A 20,832-nucleotide genomic window follows, 5' to 3' on the forward strand; every position below is an offset into this window, starting at 1 on the left:
AAAGAAAGAACTAAACGTTATACGGTGTTCTTGTTTTAATGGAAAAGTAGATTATGAATAGAACAAAGTTAATTCTAAAATAAAAATAATCATTCCATACGGCTTTGAATTCCTTGTACTTTATTTTTGGTAAATTTTAAACTTGAATAATGACAGAAGAAGAAATATAAAGAAAAAGAAAGAACGAAACGTTATACAGTGTTCTTGTTTTAGTGGAAAAGTACATTATGAATAGAACAAAGTTAATTCTAAAAAAAAAGCTATCATTCCATACGGCTTTGAATTCCTTGTACTTTATTTCTGGTAAATTTTAAACTTGAATAATGACAGAAGAAGAAATATAAAGAAAAAGAAAGNCAAAAAAACCGGAACGAAACTCGATAAATTTTCCTGCCATTTTTTTAAAAAAATTTTTTTTTTCCTCATAAGATTTTAGGATTTTTCTTTCTTTTTTGAAAGATGTTCACCTTACCATCATTTTGGAAATAATCATTAGTGTATTACTTCATCGTTTTTTCTTCTTTTTAAAATTATTTGCAAAAAAAATTTCTTTTTTAGTTGGGTTTAACAATAAAAAAACGGCTTTTTGCAGCGATTCAGAAAACCGGAAAAATCAGTTATCCGGAATAACGATGGTCCCGATCGTTCCGGATAATCGGTTCCCTACTGTACAATGCTTTTATATATAAACATGCATGTAATGGGTTTTTATTCGGGACATTTTTATTGTTTTGTTTCACCTGACTTCGTTGTTAAAGAAGAATAATTAGATTTAGTAGCACTTCAAGAGTCAAAGCGAGGTGTCGATATTAAAAATGCATTAGATTCCATAATGAAAACTTTTGATGTGCTTCTTAATAAATTTGTAAGCATTGCAACTGATGGAGTTCCGGCAATGTTGGGTAAAAAAATGTGTCTTAGTGGGATTTTGAGAGATGATTATGAAATTGCACAATTTATACCGATTCACTGCATAATTCACCGAGAACATCTCGTTACAAAATATTTAAAATATCTTATTGTTATGAAAGCAGTGTTACACATTGTAAATTACATTCACACCAATGCAAAAAATCATCGACAATTCAAAAATTTCCTTAAAGAATTAAGGGATGAAGAACTTCCAAATGACATGAATTTCTTTTGCATTGTTAGATGGTTATCTAGCTACTACATATTAAATTGTTTTGTAGATTTGTTTGATCCGATAACTGCATTTCTGAAAGAAAAGGAAATAACCTATTCAGAATTAGACGACGACGAGTGGTTACAAGACTTAATGTTTTTAACTGATGTCATGGAACATTTGAAAACACTGAATTTACAACTGCTGGGGAAAGATAAAATAATTTCTGACCTCTCACAGTGTATATTTAGTTTTCAAACTAAATAACAACTTTCTCAAAAGGACATTAAAAATAAAACATTTTGCCATTTTCCTCGAATTAAAAAAAAATTGTTCCAATATTAAACAAGAAAAACTGAACGATTATACAAAAAAACCGGAAGGAATATTGACAGAATTTCAAATTAGATTTCAAGACTTGAAATATTTTAAATCGTCTCTTAATTTTTTTCTGAATCCATTTGAAATTAACATAATTCAAGGTGAGTTTTCCGTTTCCAATATAATTATAACCCAAAAAGCATCTGGAGAATTAGAATTAATAGAGATGCAAGAAGATCAAGCTCCATAATTAAAATATAAGTCGACGTCGATTACTGAATTTTGGAAATTTGTACCAGAATCGAAGTATCCTGAATTAAAAAAGGCTGTTTCTCAAATTATTTCAATATTCGGAGCAACGTACTTACGTGAATCACAACGTACTTACGTGAATTCCACTTTAAAATTCGTGAAATCCAAACACCGATCAGTATTAACTAACCAGCATCTCAAAGAATTACTGAGAAGTGTTGTCACTAATTATTCACCAAATTTTAAAGAATTATCAAGAGAAGTGAAATAAATATGTTTAATTTTTAATATTTAAATTCAATACACATATTTTGTATTTTTTTATATGTTTTCAATAAATATAATTTCAGCGAAAAAAAAAATATTTTCATACGCTTTTTGCCTAGCTTTTAAATATGTATTTAATTGCGGCTCGCGAAAAATTTCAAATTTTGAAAAATGGCTCGACTATCAAGGAGCTTGGCCACCCCTGTGATAGGATGTTACAAATTGCAAGTTCAAGTGTCAGGGGTTCGAACCCCGTTGATGGTCAATAATTTAAAATTATATTTCTTAAAACGGAATGCTTTTTTTTTCAATTTATTTTACTATATCATAATAATGTAAATAAAATATTTTCAGTTTTTAAAATTATTATTTTTCTTTTTTTTTTAACTTCGAATTATAGCGTTAAAATGGAGATATTCTTGCTCATATACTGTACATTTAAAAAAAAAAAANAAAACAGACCATCCTGAATACCTTTTGATCTAATGATCGTATCTTCACGTTGTAGAACTCAATCTTAATGGCTCGAAGGGGTGAGCTCAAATATGCTAATTAATCAGTGCAGAGATATTTTGAGTAACAAAATAAGACACAAAAACGTACTTTCTCTGAACATACCTTTTTTCCGACGGATTCGGATTTCTGATCCCCAAAATATAGGGGTTAGCCGCAATGTGAGCAATAGGGTCCCAATAGTTTGTTCAGGAGAGCGCTCCAAAGTTTGGACCCCTTAATGTTTATTTTACTTTTTGCGTATTAACTTTTTTATTGTGTCAAACTTTCTGTATTCCCAAGTTCAATTTCTTTTTTTTAAAGTATAGCTTTTTTCTTTCAAAAGCAAATAATAATTTATTTCGTTACAAAATTAACATATTAAAAAACTGCCGTGATTTACAATCATAATAATTTTATATTTTGAAAATAAAGTGATGACTTTAAAAGATAGGGGGAAAAAACGAAAAGGAATGAGAAAAGCCACCACTGTGGGTTGGGAATAGAAAAGTCATGCAGTCAAACCCCGCTATAGTGAACGAACTCCCCGATATAGTGAACGAAATGTTCAGTCCCGTGCCTTGCTACACACGTATAATGTTATTTTTTGTGGATATAGTGAACTAAGAAAGTGAGGAAGTTGGATAGTATGAAAAAATATATTACATTAAAAATATATTATGAAAGTTGGATGTTATGAACTTTTTTCTGTCTTCGACTGATTTTATTTCTTCTTATTTCTCATTTTTTAAAAAAATGATTTTGAAATGCGTACTTATGCTAATACTTATACTAATTTTTAAAATACTTATACTAATTTTTAAAACCACCTATAGAGTGGAATGTAGTGATAAGCATTTTTTCTTGTTTGCTTCTTTTATCTCACTTTTCCATCCCTAAACAAAGACCTACCCAGGCAGATATGGACAAATCTTTCCTTGCACACATCAGCTGAAGATTACTAATTTGTTTTGTACACAAGACGAAGAGTAATTAAAAATAGAAGCAAGTTAACACATTTTTTGTCAGTACGTATTATTTTTCAGTCATTTTCGTATTTTATTTTAATGGTCATTTATTTAAATAATGTATAATAATAAGAAGGATCTCGGAACAATAAGTTCCGAGCGGGATATACAGTACCGCTCAAAAGTATCATTTCACCTAGAAACTTATATAAAAATGGCAAAATTCAAAGTGTCATAACTTCTTTAAAAATGATCAAAAATGCTTCTGCTTTAGCTCATTTTGAAGCTTAAAATCTCTACTTTTATGTGCTCTAATTGTTTTTAATTAATATATTTTGCAACTATGTACAATTACACTCTAAACAATCTTAGAAAATTGTATTAATTTTTTGTGAAGTTTGACGCGATGTACGGGCACAAAGGGGTTAGATATTGTTAATTTTTATTATACCATTGAAAAATTTGGACTTTTAGCTTTCATTTAAAAAAAAAATTCCAAAAAAACATGTTTTTTGACGAAGTTATTGTCAAATAAAAAAAAAGTTTTTTTTTCAGAATTTAATGATTTTTCAGCAATTATAATGAATTTTAGTGTAATTATAATATGATATGAAAATTTTTTAATTAAAATAAATTAAAATTTAATATTTCTCGATAATATTATTTCATAATTTATTATAACAATTTTAACTTTTTTTTTTGGAAAATATAATAATGAAATAAGAATCAACGTTTACAATTTAATATTTTGAAATTTATTTTTTCGTATTTTTCTCAGAAAAAATTTGAAAACAAAAATGTACATACATTTTTGTTTTCAAATTTTTTCTGAGAAAAATACGAAAAAATAAATTTCAAAATATTAAATTGTAAACGTTGATTCTTATTTCATTATTATATTTTCCAAAAAAAAAAGTTAAAATTGTTATAATAAATTATGAAATAATATTATCGAGAAATATTAAATTTTAATTTATTTTAATTAAAAAATTTTCATATCATATTATAATTACACTAAAATTCATTATAATTGCTGAAAAATCATTAAATTCTGAAAAAAAACCTTTTTTTTTATTTGACAATAACTTCGTAAAAAAACATGTTTTTTTGGAATTTTTTTTTTAAATGAAAGCTAAAAGTCCAAATTTTTCAATGGTATAATAAAAATTAACAATATCTAACCCCTTTGTGCCCGTACATCGCGTCAAACTTCACAAAAAATTTATACAATTTTCTATGATTGTTTAGAGTGTAATTGTACATAGTTGCAAAATATATTAATTAAAAACAATTAGAGTACATAAAAGTAGAGATTTTAAGCTTCAAAATGAGCTAAAGCAGAAGCATTTTTGATCATTTTTAAAGAAGTTATGACACTTTGAATTTTGCCATTTTTTTAAAAGTTTTTAGGTGTACTGATACTTTTGAGCGGTACTGTAGTGAACTCCCGGTTATAGTGAACCGAAATTTCGATCTCTTGAAAGTTCACTATAGCGGGGTTCGGCTGTATTAAAAATGTAAGCAAACATTAATTAAAAACATTATTTTTCTGATAGCGTTGCTAATTTTACAACATTATTCAGTTTTAATTTGAATAAGCAAGGACTCATCAGCCAATGCTGTTAAGTGCTGTTAATTATAACTTATGGTGACCTCAGATTAAACAAAGCATAGATAGGTAATTCAAATCAGATTATGATACATTTTATTCATCCTACTGCCTTAGTTAGGCCTTCACTGAAAAGTTTCATATCCAACGTATAAAAAACAAATTATGAAGAAAAAAAAAACAATAAGTAATTTCTATCTTTTGGTGGAAACAAACCTGCTTACCTTGTGTGTTCTACTTTAGATAACGGTTCTTGTTCTACGAGTTAAAAGGAATTTTTCCCTCTTGAAAAAAAAATCCCTTTTAAGAAGGATTTTGCTAAATAAATTTATTTCGTTGGATAAATTATGAATTCTTTCATTTCAGTAGACAACAGCATAGGAAATATATATATTTTTTTATTCACAATGTGATAAAAAAATGTTTGACTCACCGAAATAAATAATTTGACTCAGATGTGCGACAGTATTACAACATAGAATGATTTTGTTTCACGATAAATAAAAATTATTAAATTATTCAAAAATATTTATAAATTTAATCTTAACAATGAAGGAATAAAACGTTATGTTATTCATAAAATGATTATATTGTCTTTGAAAATTCATAAAACACTTTTTGTTAGTCTTTTCTTTAATGATTACTATTTTCTTTTGTTTATTTTATAACCGTCGTTGATCAGCCGACCCAATTTTTTGAGTTCACGACTACTAATGTTCAACTCCGTAGCATTGTAATTTTAAACCCAGTTCAGAAGACAAGGGAACACCTGGATCAAGTATTGGGAGAAAATTGCCTTCGTAGAGGACTTTTTGATGGAACTAACCCGCATTTGCGTTACTTGAAGAGGAAAACCACGAAAACCTACAACAGTTAATCCGTCTGCAAGTGGACTCTAACACATGATCCGTCTACCACTGAGGATATTTTATGCTTACACTGTGATTGGTGCGAGCCTGGTGAGGAATTCGTTTCGACTAGCTATTGCTGGGATTCGAAACCGGTTCAGCTCATTGGAAGGCGAACGCTCTAACCCATAAGCCACGATGGCTCAATAGTTACGATTGTTTTATAATGGTCAGAAGGGTCTCAGATTCGTGATATTTTTACCGCTATGTAGGGTAGAATGTTTGCCTTACGCAATTATTCTATCACGAATATTAATATATTCAATAATGAAAATATTTTATTGTCTTCGTTAAACAGCCTACCCAATTTTCGGGTTTACCGCTACTAATGCTCAAGTGTGTAGCCTTGTAATTTTGAACCCAATTCATAAGGGAACTCGTGGGTCAAGTATAGGGAGAAATTTGCCTTCGATGAGGACTTTTTGATGTAACTTGCCTTATATCGAGAGGAAAACCACGAAAACCTCCGATGGCTGGTCTGATGGCAAGAGGACTGTAATCCTTGATTCGTCTGCGATGAGTATATTTTACGTAAGCACTGTGGTCGGTGCGAGCCAGACTCGGAAATAAAAAAATATTATATTGGGAGAAACTAGAATATACTGGGAGAGTAAATGTATATGAGAAAATACAGGGCAATGACACTTAAGTTAAGAAGAAGAGAATACTGGGCAATGGCAGGGAAGAGAATACTGGGCAATGGCACATAACTTTAATGAAAATCATACTGGGCAAGAGTACATCGAGCAAGTATATTTAATCATAAATAGAGAACACATGTTATTACCCCCACACCTCTCCAGTATTCTCAAAACTAATGTGTTTTTTTTCTTATCTGTATTAATCGGATATTAGAACTTCGAGTAAGCATTTGATGATGAATAATCAAATCAGATCTAGCACATATTGCAGACATATGTGATTGTTAGCATTCACAGGTGGTGAAAGTCGACCATCATTAATTTTGTTCTTTCATGGAGACAGAGAAATGTTAAGAACAAATATAATATCACTGAAAATTCTTGATTTCTACAGATTTTCTATACTCCGGTTGCTTAAGAGGACACCATATGGCGGATAAAAAAATTTTTCGGAAATTCTCTTTCCCCATCATCATTCATTTAAAATTTAAAAGAGAGAAAAAGTAAGTTTAGGCAAGCCTAGAGTAAGACATGAAGTTGCAATTGCTGAAAAAAAATACTTCAAAATATTAAAATGCAAACATATTATGAGAAGAGAACTTATCCGTTGCGTCATCTTTAGTTCTCATCTCATAATTTATTATCATTTGTATATTTTAAAGTTTTCTTTTCAGTATTTCAAACTACATGGCTTACTCTAGTTTTGTCTGAACTCATTTTTACTACACTTTAAATTTTAAATTAATAATGAAGGAGAAAGAGAATTTGCCACGAAAAATTTTCTTCCGCAGTATGGCGTTCTCTCAAAACAGCAACCCATATTGGAGCGAATATTCAGACTATTTGTCCCCCCAATATCACACAATATACAATGAACATAGCCGGCCTGGGGTCAGTTAACTGGGTTCGATTCCTGGACAAGGTATGGCTGTTCTATCATTCTCTGTACCATCTGCCCTTACAGTGGGTGCAGCGTTGACCCACCTAATGGGATGCCCCTGAAAGAGTGGCCAACAAATCTGCCTTAATAAACTTGAATTGACGAAATATCAACCCAGGTGGGCATTAGAAGAAGAAAAAAAAAAGCAATGAGCGTTACTCCTTTTTTAATTTTCCAATATTGTTTCATAACTTAATGAGTGAGCTTTTGACCCATTTTTACTCTATTTAACTAATACTATTATATTCTATCGCATCTAAATGGGTGATATTTTGGTCCATTTTTGCTCTCTTTAACTAATATTATTATATTCTATCAGAGGGGTTTCCATGAGAGGGGTACTTACATGAAGCCGGGGCCCACAATTAAAAACACAAATCAAATGGCGGTCCGCAACTTTATCAGAATTTTATGTAGGACTCTTTTATGTTTGAAGGAACATTAAATATTACAGTCAGATTTTTACCAAGTATACAGCAAAAGTATTGAATTACAAATTAAAATAAGAAGTAGATTTTTAAGAATATTTAATTTTTATTAATAATATTTTTAAGAATATTAAATAAATAATAAAAATTCGGGCTACAATAACTTTAATGTGCACCCATGTATTAAAAAATTAATGTGCAACAGATATCTAATTGTTAAGATATAAAACTTTAAAAAAGGTGGTATTAAAACTTACACAGTAGCACACAAAATATTCAATGAGAAAATTGAGGTTTGTCTGCTGCAACCACCATAGAATAGATATTTACATTTTAAATTTACAAACGTGTGTGTAAATATTTTCGTCCAAAATGAGTGGTTTAAAAAAGAGAAAACTTCTGATACGCACATGCTAAATTATATTCACAAAATACAAAAAAAAAATGAAATAAAGAAGAGCAACATACACGATTATTTTTGTATTTGATTGAATATTTTCTTGGATACAAATCTGAGAAATAAATTTTTTTGCACCGTTGGTATACTAAATTTCACTGAAACGAAGAAGTTAGGTTTTTACTAACGAGAAAAGTATTTTAAACTCATTTTTTACGAAAATTGTAGCAAAAAAATGACAACTAATATATTTTAGTTCGCGGGCCGGATGCGGCCCCCGGGCCGCCAGTTGGAAACTCCTGTTCTATCACATCGAAATGAGTGATATTTTGGCCCATTTTAATTAATACTATTACATTCTTTCACATCTAAATGAGTGATATTTTGGCCCATTTTAATTAATACTATTGCATTATTTCACATCTAAATGGGTAATATTTTGGCCCATTTTGACTAATACTATTATATTCTTTCACATCTGAATGGGTGATATTTTGGCCCATTTTTACTCTATTTAACTAATACTATTATAATATAAAAATATTTTTCAAAGCTCAGTGCGAAAGTTTAGTTTTTGTATTGAGTAAATCACATTGAGAGGCGTTAATTAATAGTTTCCTTGATCTCAATACAAGTTACTTCCTATTTTTTTCCCGATAATATAAACTTGAATTAAGAAATAACGCTTGGAATACTAATAGGTTGTTTCATTTTAGGGAAAAGTTTATTTCGTTGCAGAATTTATTTGACCAAAATATAATCTTTTTGTTACGGAAGTGAAATTATTACGCATTTTAATACTTCCAACAGTGTAAGATTATCTCCAGGCTGCACAATCACAAGAAACATATATTTATAATAAAGTTAAAATTATGATATCTGGTTATAATCAAACGTTCAATTTTAGCAATAAAAATAATTAATAATTTAATTTTTGTGATCGATTGGTCAAACAAAGAAACACGAAGTCTAACTCAAAATCTGAATTTAAGTTAAGATGATAAGTTTATGTTGAATCATCATGTAGGAAAAAAAAACTCTTTTTGAATTTTTTGTTTTTCTTCAATTCGTTTCAGGAAAAAGTGGCTCACGCTGGACATAAATTTAAAAAATAATAATAAATCTAGTTTCACATGTATGCTGCATTTTTTTTTATAATGAAAATCTAAAAATATGCAACGCTTACATTCTGTGAATATGTTATTGATTTATAAACATTGTATTCAATTTATACATATTAGTATTTGATTTATATGCTTTTCAAAGATGCATGGGCATTTAGAAAAAGTATTCATAGAATTTCCTTACAAAAAATTTCACGCTTCTGCGTTTGAAATCACAATAGTTTTCTCTCTTTTATTCCAACGTAAGCTCGAAAAATGAATAAAAACCAAAGAAAAATGTAAGAAAATGAAAAACGCTATTTTTCGTTGATAAAATGTTTCCTTTTTAAATCAAAATAACTAAAATATAACTCTAAATTATTTCGCGTTCAACGTAAGTTAATAAATATAATTAATGCTTAAATATAGGACAGTTTGTTGACATAAATTGCTCGCTTTGAACCTTTCTTTCTTGCCCAACTTTTATTTCAGCTTTTCAGACACATGAAAACATGTATCCTTAATCGTTCATGCTTATGACTGCTCACTCGCTTGATATTTCAGTTTTCAGTTAATTGTTGCCAACCGAAAAATAGGTTTTATCAGTTTTATTTAACCATTTCATATATAACTGCGTGATCAAACCGTGATCGCAGCCAACGCCAACACCAGAAAAGACATTAAGACAAATATAATGATTTCAATTTGAATAGAATTTAAGCTACCTCATTCAGTATGAAAGAGGTTAAACTAAATTAAAGTAAGGAATTAAAGGATATTCCAGAGATACAAATGCTTCATTTATGGTACTTGAAACGGCAAGTCTAAAAGGAAAGTTTTTGATGCCTTTTTTATTCGATTTTTTTTTTCATATTTCATTCTTATGTCAGCTCAATCACTTGATATTTCAGTTTTCAATTCTTCATTGCCAAAGCGAAAAATAAATTTCACCGATTCAACATGCATACTCACAAGAAAATAATTACAAAAATGTGTCAAGTTGTTTAATAATCATTTCGTAAGAAATTAAGTGAATTAAATTTTCTGGTAAAAACATGAGAGACATTCGTGCTCAGTTTGCCACCAGAAAAAGTTCGAAATGTTCCCAAAATCTTATCATAAACTTCGTTGTGTTCATAGAATAGCAAAAAGAATATGATTTCCAAAACGTTTGGAGCATTGAATAAGCGCTTGAAATACATAATCAAGAAAAAATAATTTAAGAGTTTTTGAATGAGTAAAAGCCATTTAATATGTATTTATATAGATATATTCGGAACTGTTTTTCTGTAACAAAAAGAAAAAAAAAATTCTTAAGAAGCATTAATGCATGTCACAATGCAAGGAAGGAGGTTGCTCAATTTTGGATTTGATCGGATTTGTTACAATCCTATTTCATTAAAATGAATGTAATGTCTTTGAATTTGATGTCTAATGTAACATTTTGATTGAAAAAACTGATACCCCTGTCCAAAAGTGACAACATAAACAAATTACTTATACATTGTTAAGTCTTTTTTTTTCATTTCTTCCATGACAAAGAATCACTTTTCTTCTTTTTTTAATTCATTTGGAGACACTACTTCCATACACTTCTTCATAAGAAAAATAATAATAAGTAAAAAAAAAAAATTTTTTTTAAAGTTTGTGTACAGTAACAGACGAAAACAGCTAAACCACTTGGGTGGTTTTTGCAGCAAAATTTAATTTTCAAGCGCATATAAAACATGGTTTTGTTCAAATATGACTTGGCTAAGGGGATAGAGCGTCGATGAGGTGAACCGGGTTCGAATCCCAGCGATGGCTGGTCGATACGTATTTCGCAACCTGCTAGCACCGACCACGGTTCTGACGAAAATATCCTCAGTGATAGACGGATCATGGGTTAGAGTCTTCTTACCGCCAGGATAACCGTGGAATGTTTCCCTCTTTATTTTACTCAAATGCGGGTAAGTTCCATCAAAAAGTTCTCCCCTATGGCAAATTTCTAACAATACTTTGTCCAGGAGTTCTCTTGTCTTCTGGATTGGGTTCAAAATGACGAGGCTACGGAGTTGAACATTGGTAGTCGTAAACTCAAAATTGTGTCGGCTGTTCAACGACGGTCACGAAATAAAGTGGTTAGGTGAAAAAGTTCAATTAGGTTTTAAATTTAAAACATGATGACCAGTGCGCTGCTGCAAAAATAATTTTTCTTAGTGCTTTTTCCTGCCAATTCAACAAAATCAATTTCTTGTGGTTCTCAAAATATTGGAAACCATTGCTCTATAACAGGGGTTTCCAACTTACATGAGGCCTAGGGGCCGCATTTAAAAGCGCCATCAGTCAAATGGCGGGCCGCAAATTTTTCAAAATTTTATATAGGACTCTTTTATATTTGAATGAACATTAAATATTACTGTGAGATTTTTATCAAGTTGTACAAAACAGAAGCATTGAATTACAAATTAAAATAAGAAGTGGGTTTTTACCTAAGAAATAAATCTTCTACACCGTTGGTATGTTAAATTTCACAGAAACGAAGAAATAGGTTTCTTTTTTCTTTTTTTTTTTTAAATTAAGAAAAGTACTTTAAACCCATTTAGATTTTTTACGAAAATTGTCCGCAGAAAAATGACGAACTAATATATTTCAGTTCACTGGCCGCCAGTTAATAACCACAGCTGTATAAGTTGATGTGGATTTATTTTTCGAAAAAAAAAAGTGAATGGAACTATATAGATAGACAAAAATCGTTGAGGAAACATGATAAACGCAGTTCACCATTTCATACTAATCTTTTAGTCTTTCATTTCAGGTCGATGAATGTATTTTGATTTATGTTTTTACTAAAAATTTCTTTTGGTTAAGAAAAATATGGCAACGACTTAAATCCTTGTCAATTGAAGGCTTAGTTGCTGTAATTTTGTCACATCTTAGAATTTTTTTTCATGCTTTATTTAAAGCTGAACAGTCGATCCTCTTTAGACAAACTAAGTATACTCAGATACGTAAGAAATGTTTTCAATGATGAGGAAAAATCTGCCTTCTATTGCAGCAAAAATAATTTTATCTATCAGTCATTAGACAAATACACACGACAGCAGACACATAGTGCAGTTGTTACTGTGAATGACAGAAAATGGGTGGTTGCTGACCTCTACCGGTGAATGTTGACACTTACATAGTCCCTTTGGAAAATATCCGAAATATATACTAGGTCTAGTTAAGTGCCACTACCCGGTATGCCCTACACTGATGAATTTTTAAGATCGATCAAGTGCCACTGCCCAGTGTGCAGTACCGTTACTACGAACGGTTTTGTTTCATATTTTGCTAAAATTGACTGTCTTAAATTTTGAAATTTAAATGTCCCAGAATAGTTTCTGAAGTGTAATGTAAGATTGTAAATGGTGTGAACTTTTTTGAAGCTTTTAAAACCTTCTGTTTGCAAAAGAGAATGTAGAATATGTCCCTAAAGAACTTAACACCAGAGTACAATAACTTCTGAAATGATGGATCTAGCCAAAAAAAAGTTTATAAAACTCAAATTCAAATCACCACATGCTTATTTACATGTGATGCTGAATAATTTAACATACAGAATAATAATCATTAGTTTGATCAATTTTATTTTATTCAAAATTAATATTTTCATTTAAAAATAAAGAACATGATTATTTTATCAAACGACTTTATTGAAGCAAACGATATAACAAACAATTTTATATATGACGTACTTCAAGAATTTCTTTTATTTTGGAATTTTTATTCACTTATTTATTTGCTTTTTCATTTGAAGAAATAGTGGTTCATGAATGCTCAAATGGTTTAATGAGTTTTATTTTATTAAAAAATTTATATTTTCATTTAAAAAAAGGAACATAATTATTTTATCAAACGATTTTATTTAAACAAACGATTTAGCAAGCAATTAAATAAATGACGTATTTCAAGAAATTTTCTCTTCTTAGAATTTTTATTCAATTATTATTTTTTTTTTTTCATTTGAATAAATAGTGTTGTATGAATGCTCAAACTGTTTGATGAGCTTTATTTCATTAAAAAAGATTATATTTTCGTTTAAGAAAAGAACATGATTATTTTATCAAACAATTTTATATAAGCAAATGATATAACAAACGATTTTATAAATGACGTTTTTATTTGAAGAATTAGTGGTGCATGAAATCTCGAGGGAATGAATAATTTTGTCGAGAATAAATTGTATTTAGTTAATGAAAAAGTTTTGAATAATTATTTTAAAATGTAGAAAATGCTTCCAATGTTTAAAGAAGAGACAATTATTTTTTCGGGATATAAAGAAACAAAGAGTATTTGAAACTTCTTCCAAGCATGTCCGAGAACGTCCAGGTGGACAGAAAGCAGAGCAGGGATTTTTCCGGTCATCTCATGTGAAAGGGATTTTTCTCATTCTTTCTCTTTATGACTTTCTCTCTCTTTGTTCGAGTTTTCATTTTCAGTTCGCATGTCGCATTTTTGATCGCTAGCTAACTCTTTTTTTTCCTAATTGTGTGCGCATTTCTCCTCTTCTTTTTTCACGTGCCGAATATTCTTCGAGAAGTGGCGTAAAAAGAAAGACCTCCCCGAGCAATGGAGTTTTTATCAGAAGAAAAACTTTCCAATTCTTGGATGAAGGGGATGACGAGAAATGTGTATAGTTTTTAAGTGTTAAAAAGGAATAATTCATAGGGGAAAAAAGTGTTTCGAGTTTCTTTTTTTAGAAATATATTGGATCAAAATTATCAAGATAAAACATGAATTTGAAGTACATGCCATTACAAAGGATACACTGTTTATCATGTTTATGTGAGTACTTGTTTAATTATTAAAACCATTTTCATTTATGCAGTAATAAATATGTATGTATGTAATAACTAACTGTGTACGTACAAATAGTTATGTAATTATTGAAAGGAAACGAGTTAAATATATAGGCTGTCTTCTTTTTATACCAGACGATGGCGGAAGTTCGTCCCAAAAGAAATACAACGCGTTTTCATAAAAAGAAATTTTTAAAAAAAATTTATTCATCAATTTTATATTCTGTATCTATAACTATCTCTCAACGTTTTTCTTCTTGCTAAAAAATGAAAAGAGCATTTTTCACAAAATGTTTCTTTTTCAGTTTAAAATTATTTTGTAGTGAATTTATAAAAATTTTGAGATTGCGAAGGATTATGATTAGAAATTCTTACAACTTTTGTTGAGCAACATGTTATGAAGAAAATAAAAAAGGTTATTTTTCGATTAACCAAATTATTCGATTAACCAACCATTTCAGCCTAATTCCAGTTAGCGAGATTATTTCTCCAAAATCATTTGTTGGTCTATTGAAAAAAAGCTTTCTTTGTTTATGCAAGAGACTTAAGGGATTGCCTAATATTCAAGGTTTATATTAGAACGCAGAAATTACAAATATATCAAGGTTTATATTAGAATTTATAAATAAATCATTGTTTATATATTATAAATTAAACTTTATATTCGAATGCTGAAAGTACAAATACTTCAAGGTTTATATTCGAATTTATATTATAAATCAAGGTTTATATTCGAATGTATAAATCTCGTACATTCATAAAAAGATTCATTCATACAAACAAAAGAGTGGCTTAAAATTTATAACAAAAAGTGTTTTAATTTATCATCTTTTTTGTTCAAAATAAAAAATTTTAAAAAAACGCTGTTTTTTTTTAAATTTTTTTTTTTTTATCAGATTAGATAAAAAAAAAAAAAACAGCGAAATGAAACAATTTTTTAGTCTGAAAAAAAATTATTGTATCGTATTGGTTATTTAACCTAAAATTTTCAAGTTTGTTGATGTTTCACCTTATTAATTATTGAGATCCTTTCGAATCTGCAGAAAAGTGAATGTTGCGCAAATATTTTGATTGTTAAGGTTATTTATTGAAGAGTGCGCAAAATATTTAGTTGAAGTCTAACAGTTTAACAATCACGTATCTATCCTCTCTTTACCCCTAACGGTCGGTACGTTTTTCAAGTATACTTTTCACCAGGTTTAACGATTACAATGAAATTAACTAATATTCTCCCTAAGATTTTTTTAAGGGCTGCCCACCCTGACTGCTTTTTGATCCCAATAAATGCCCCCTCTTATTTTCCTTTTTGTAAAAACCGCCATCCCTTAAAAACACTGCCTTTTTATTCCTATTTCATTTTGGAAAAAAAAATAAAATTAAGTTACCGTTTAAATAATAATTACACACTGGTAAAATTATATGTGTTTACAGGTTTAATTCATATTAGTATTCTAAATATTTATATTTTGTGAGAATTACTCTAAACTGACTAAATTAAAGTGGTTACTGGTTAAACTTTTTTCGGAGGATATTCATAAATTTTTTAAATCATTTTTAATTTTAGGACGATTTTTTAAACAAATACCTTATTTCATAAAAATAATTAAAATATTTTATTTATAATTATAAGTAGAAAAATATTAATATTAAATTTTTTCTGCGTCTTTCGTCTTATCTTTTCAACTGTTAAAGCAAATAAAAAATTTTGTGCAACATTTTTAAAGCTCATTTATACAAAAATAATTCAACGCAATAAATATTTTTTTTTTAACATTCATTCATTATTTTTTATTATTTAAATAAAAACTTTTGAATTGTAAGTTAGACAGGTATTTATATAAATTTGAAATGTATTATTTTAACTGATAAAATCTAATGGAATTGTTTATCTAATAGAGGAAGTTAAAATGGAATCGGGAGAATAGTTCGTGAAAAATGAACAAAAAAACATTTAAAAATATAATACTTTTCAAATTTTATTACCATTCGAAAATTGTTCGACTAATATTGCGTTTTGCCATTTAAATTTCACAAAGTTTAAAATGAAATAAAAATTTGCATATAAAATGGACTGTCAGTGAATAAAATATTTACTTTTTATAAAATTACATTATGCATGTATCACAATTTTATTGACACTAAATCTTGCAATTATATTTTGACATCTTTGGAAAAACAAATGTTACGATTGTGTGCGAAATTCTTTTCATTTTTTAAATAGTTCCACAGATGTAACAAAATAAGTAAAAACTGTTAAATTTTAAATCAGTATCCCTATGAAACTGATTAAAGTTAAATCATTATCGATATGAAGTTAATTTATTTACCTAAAAAAAATGAAACAATTTCGGTCGCCTTTCAAAAACTTTGAAAAAAAAAAACTCTCATATCTCAAATCATGTGAGATACTAAAAAACGTAATCAAAAAATTTAATTGGAAAAATTATAATGACTTGAAAATGTAGAGAAAATGCCGGAAGAAAATATGAAAATTGTTAAAAGAAAATTCTTTTAGCAGACAGAAAAAGGTGATTGAACTAGATTAAATAATAACTTTAGAGAGTAGATCTGTGATGGAGAAAGCCCACCGAGAGCTAGAGAGAAAGCTTAAAAAGTGTATTTTTACAATTGTATTTCTATGACATTTTAAATTTGCATAATTTTGTACAACATTATTTTTCCAAAAATCGGACGATTCACAGGGTAAATATACTATTCTTAACAAAAATGTGTGATCATAAATTGGAAAGTAAGAAATAGTTGATTATTAGTCGCTTATTCGATACTGTTCACTGATTGCTTTTTTTTATTTCTTGACCCAAAACAGTTTTTTTTCCTTCAACAATTTAAATTATTCACTACGTATGCTCTAAAACGAATTCCCATGTCCTAACAGAATACTGTGATTTTAATAGACAACTTTATAACGTTTAACTTCATTGTCTCATAACTACATTTAGGCTTCCATTTATTTTTTGGTTGGGCATGAATGTACAGTAAATCTTATTTGACAATGACGTGATAAGTTATTTCCTAACAATATTTAAAATTTCGCATTCTTTAAATCGATATTTTTACGCAAAGTCTATAAACGAAAATATAACTTAATGCTTAACCGCTATTGAGTTTTCATCAGTTTAACCCTGTTTTAACCTTTACATTTGGAGTAAATATCAAAATTTTTGAGGAATCTCGCTCATTTAGAGATATCCACACCCAGGAGAAAACTCCTTAAAAACAGCGAGCAATTTTGCTTATCTGTATGAGCATTTTTCAAATTGTAAGAAATAAGACGAATTTCATTTTCTATAAACATCTTGCCATTTTGCACTATTTATCTTAATGGTGAAAATAACTTATAATAACTCAGGCTAGAGGTCGGTAAGTCGTCATAAACAAGGTGTATCTGACACAAATGAAGCCATCTTCATTCTGTGTCTAACACACACAAAAAAAAATCTTTAAAAAAAAATCAACGGAACAAAATGTGTAGGTAAAGACTGCTATTGTCAGGCTATTAAATTTTTGAAGATTGATTGTGCCTCGAATTCGACAATTTAATATTTTCGTACATACTTGTGTGATTATTACCATTCACACTAGGCATAGACGCTATTAATATGAGTGGCTAAATAAATACATAACAGCAAGAAAGTCTCTAATGCAACCCCCTCCAATAAAAGGACAAGAGGAAGGACTGTGTAGATGAGGATTTTGCCATCCTAAAAGTAAAGAACTGGAAAACAATTGCTGGGAGAAGGGCAGAATGGGAAAAGCTTCTGAGGAAGGCCCAGGCCCACAAAGGGCTGTCGTGCCAATGCTGATGATGAAATAAATACATATTTTAAAAAATAAGGGCAATTCGTCCAATGAAGGGAACCGGTAGCCTATGTTCATCATCATCCAAAAGCTGCGAGCCCCGTTTTTCTGGGCTCTATCTTTTTAATGGCCATCGAAGAAATGCCATGTAATTTTGACATACGACGTGGATCTTCAAACTTCCATACCCCATCCAACGAGACAACTTTATGAATGCTGACGTGATGTCTTTCTCTAATTTGAGCAATCTGTTCTTCAACTAAACATGGGATTATAATAAATCATACTTTATAATGGTAGGTAGGGAGGTACTCAATTTACGTCACAGAGTTGCGCAATGGGCTGTTGACGATTATCTTGGAAACACCCCCGAGGATGATCAACACTTCCTAGAAGAGAGAAGGCCTCATCACGGATCAATTTAGTAGTCCGAAGTAACATACACAAACTGCTCAGTGGATAAAAAATAAGAAAGATGTTATTATGTTTGGGCTACTAAGTTGCGCTGTGGAGGAAAATATGAAAGTCGGAGGAAAACATGAAGTCAATGCGTTTGGACTGCTAAAATATCAAATTTCTTGTTTATGGTAACCTGTGCTGTGCTTCTAGGACGTATTGGTACGATTCGAAGATATGCAATTTCACAATTTTGGCCCCGGCAGAGGGGCTGGCTTTCCTACATTAGTAGCCCGACGATCTGCGTGTAAAGTCGAGCACTTTACTATAGAACAATTTAACGAGGACCGTTACCGGACGACATCGGTCCCTTCTGCTTTACTATGGTTTTCTACTGAGAATCGTGTCTTACGATCCGTTTGATGGGGGACATTAAATACAGATATGAATATTATCAGTAAAAATTAAAACACTATTAATAGTTTTAACGCTATCCGTCATTTGTCTAATTTGAAAAATTAAAAGTACAAAATTTCCTGTACAGAAAATTCGTCTTAATGAGAATGAACGCACGGCCATGGTTTTCAAAACAATCAGCAATTACTGCAAATAAATCAAAATAATGATCTAACGAAGGAACCTTTATTAAAAAAGTTCTTGCAGAAATTGCCCCGCAGTGGATTGATCGTAAAGACACGGTTCCCAGTAGAACAACAAAGGAAGTCAAGCGTCACTAGCTGTGGTCAGTAAGCGGGTGGGTGACCACTTTGATCAGCCAACGTAGTGACCGAGAATGCGCGGTATCGGTTCTCGTTAAACTGTTCTACAGTAAAGTGCTCGACTTCGCACGCAGGATCGTCGGGCTAAGGAAGCAGAGGATCAAAGTTTCGATTGCATGTCTTCGGATCATCCTCAGAGATGTTTCCCTGAGTGTCGCCAATAGCTCATTGTGCAGCTCTAGTGCGACGTGAATAAAGTACCTGCCTAAATCATGTAGAAATATAAAGTGTAAATAATTTTTTTTGTTGCCCCACCGTTAAAAGAAAAAAAAGTATCGAATAAGTGTCCCGCCAAAATAAAGTTCATGGTTACATGTGGGTCATTCCAAGTTAAATCAACCAATCACCTTTGTCATAAATGTTCATGAAATTTGTTTGTAGAAAAGGTTTTGCTAAAAAACGACTAAAAGAATTTTTTGAGATTTTGTGGACCAACACTACGACTAAGAGCCATTTTTAAATTTGACTCACTTTAAGAAAATGGCTTAAATCAGAAACTTTTTTGAAATTATGACTCAATTGTCTTAATTTTGATGTCAGTAGAAAAAAAAACCTTTACAATTAAGCGATTAAAATGCCGCGAATATTTATATAAATTTTTAAAAAGTTTTATTGACTTATTTTTTTTGCCAATTTCAAGCCTTTTTTACTGAGAAATAACTTTAATTGGCTACATTTTTTTTCTCATTATGCTATATCATATTTTTTTACCTAAAAATTAAGAGGATGTTTTTTATCTTTAAAAAATAAAACATGGTTTTTAGCCAAAATTCACCAAAAATTTTATATAGTAAATAGTTTTTGACCTCAATTCTCGTATAATAATGCTAAATATCCTATTTTTCCAGCTAAGAAAATCAAGAGGGTGTTTTTTGTCTTTAAAAAATGAAACGTGGTTTTTAGCCAATATAATTCAAAAAATTTTTTATCGCACAAATAGCTCCTTGACCTCAGTATTTTTCTCGTAACGTTAAATGTGATTTTTTTAATATAAAAAAATAGGTTGTTGTTTGTTTTCGGTCAATAAAAAAGCAAAAAGAAGTTTTTCAAGATTTTTTTTATAGCGCAAAAACAAAGCTCCTTGACTTTAATTCTTTTTTCTCGTAATGTTTAATGTCAACAGAGTTTTCAATATAAAAAAATATCAAAATCTGTTTTTTGTCAGTAAAAAAAAAGTAGTTTTTAGCCCAAATTTTTCAAAAATTCTTTTAGGCGAAATAACGATGTTCCCGATCTCAATCAAATAAAAACGAAAAACACCCTCTAGACTTTCTTACATTGAAAAATATGACATTTAACATTACAAGAAAAAATGCATCACAACAAACTTAGTTTTTGTTTCTCTGCATTACAGTATCGTAAATGGCCACTGTTTTGGGTGTCAAGCTTAAAGTTACATTTTGTTTTGCGCTTTAAAAGTATGAGACTTATGATAAACATAGGATCTATCGAACTGTTACTTTATTAACAGTTAACTGTAATTTATCAACTGTTATAAAACTAACTATCTATCTATAAACTAACTGTTAATAAAAAAAATGGATTTATTTTGACTAAAAACCA

At 29.7% G+C, this 20,832-nt stretch overlaps 1 protein-coding gene across 6 annotated transcripts in view; it reads left to right on the forward strand.

The window, feature by feature from the left end:
* Positions 1–20,832, forward strand: part of LOC107447412 (mucin-2) — a 149,335-nt gene that overhangs the window by 95,517 nt on the left and 32,986 nt on the right. The window contains exon 1 of one of the 6 annotated variants that reach the window (XM_071180454.1): positions 3,372–3,486. The exons of 4 other annotated variants lie outside the window; for them this stretch is intronic. Coding sequence is in view for 1 of the 2 variants with exons in the window: in XM_071180450.1 (XP_071036551.1) it covers positions 14,210–14,261 (52 nt within the window). In the remaining variant the exon portion in view is untranslated. Of the gene's footprint in view, positions 1–3,371; positions 3,487–13,871; positions 14,262–20,832 lie in introns of those variants that run through there. One more of the 6 variants, XM_071180450.1, reaches the window with a different exon arrangement.

Source organism: Parasteatoda tepidariorum, chromosome 4 (assembly GCF_043381705.1).
Source record: "Parasteatoda tepidariorum isolate YZ-2023 chromosome 4, CAS_Ptep_4.0, whole genome shotgun sequence".
In the NCBI taxonomy this organism is placed as follows: Eukaryota; Metazoa; Arthropoda; class Arachnida; order Araneae; family Theridiidae; genus Parasteatoda; species Parasteatoda tepidariorum.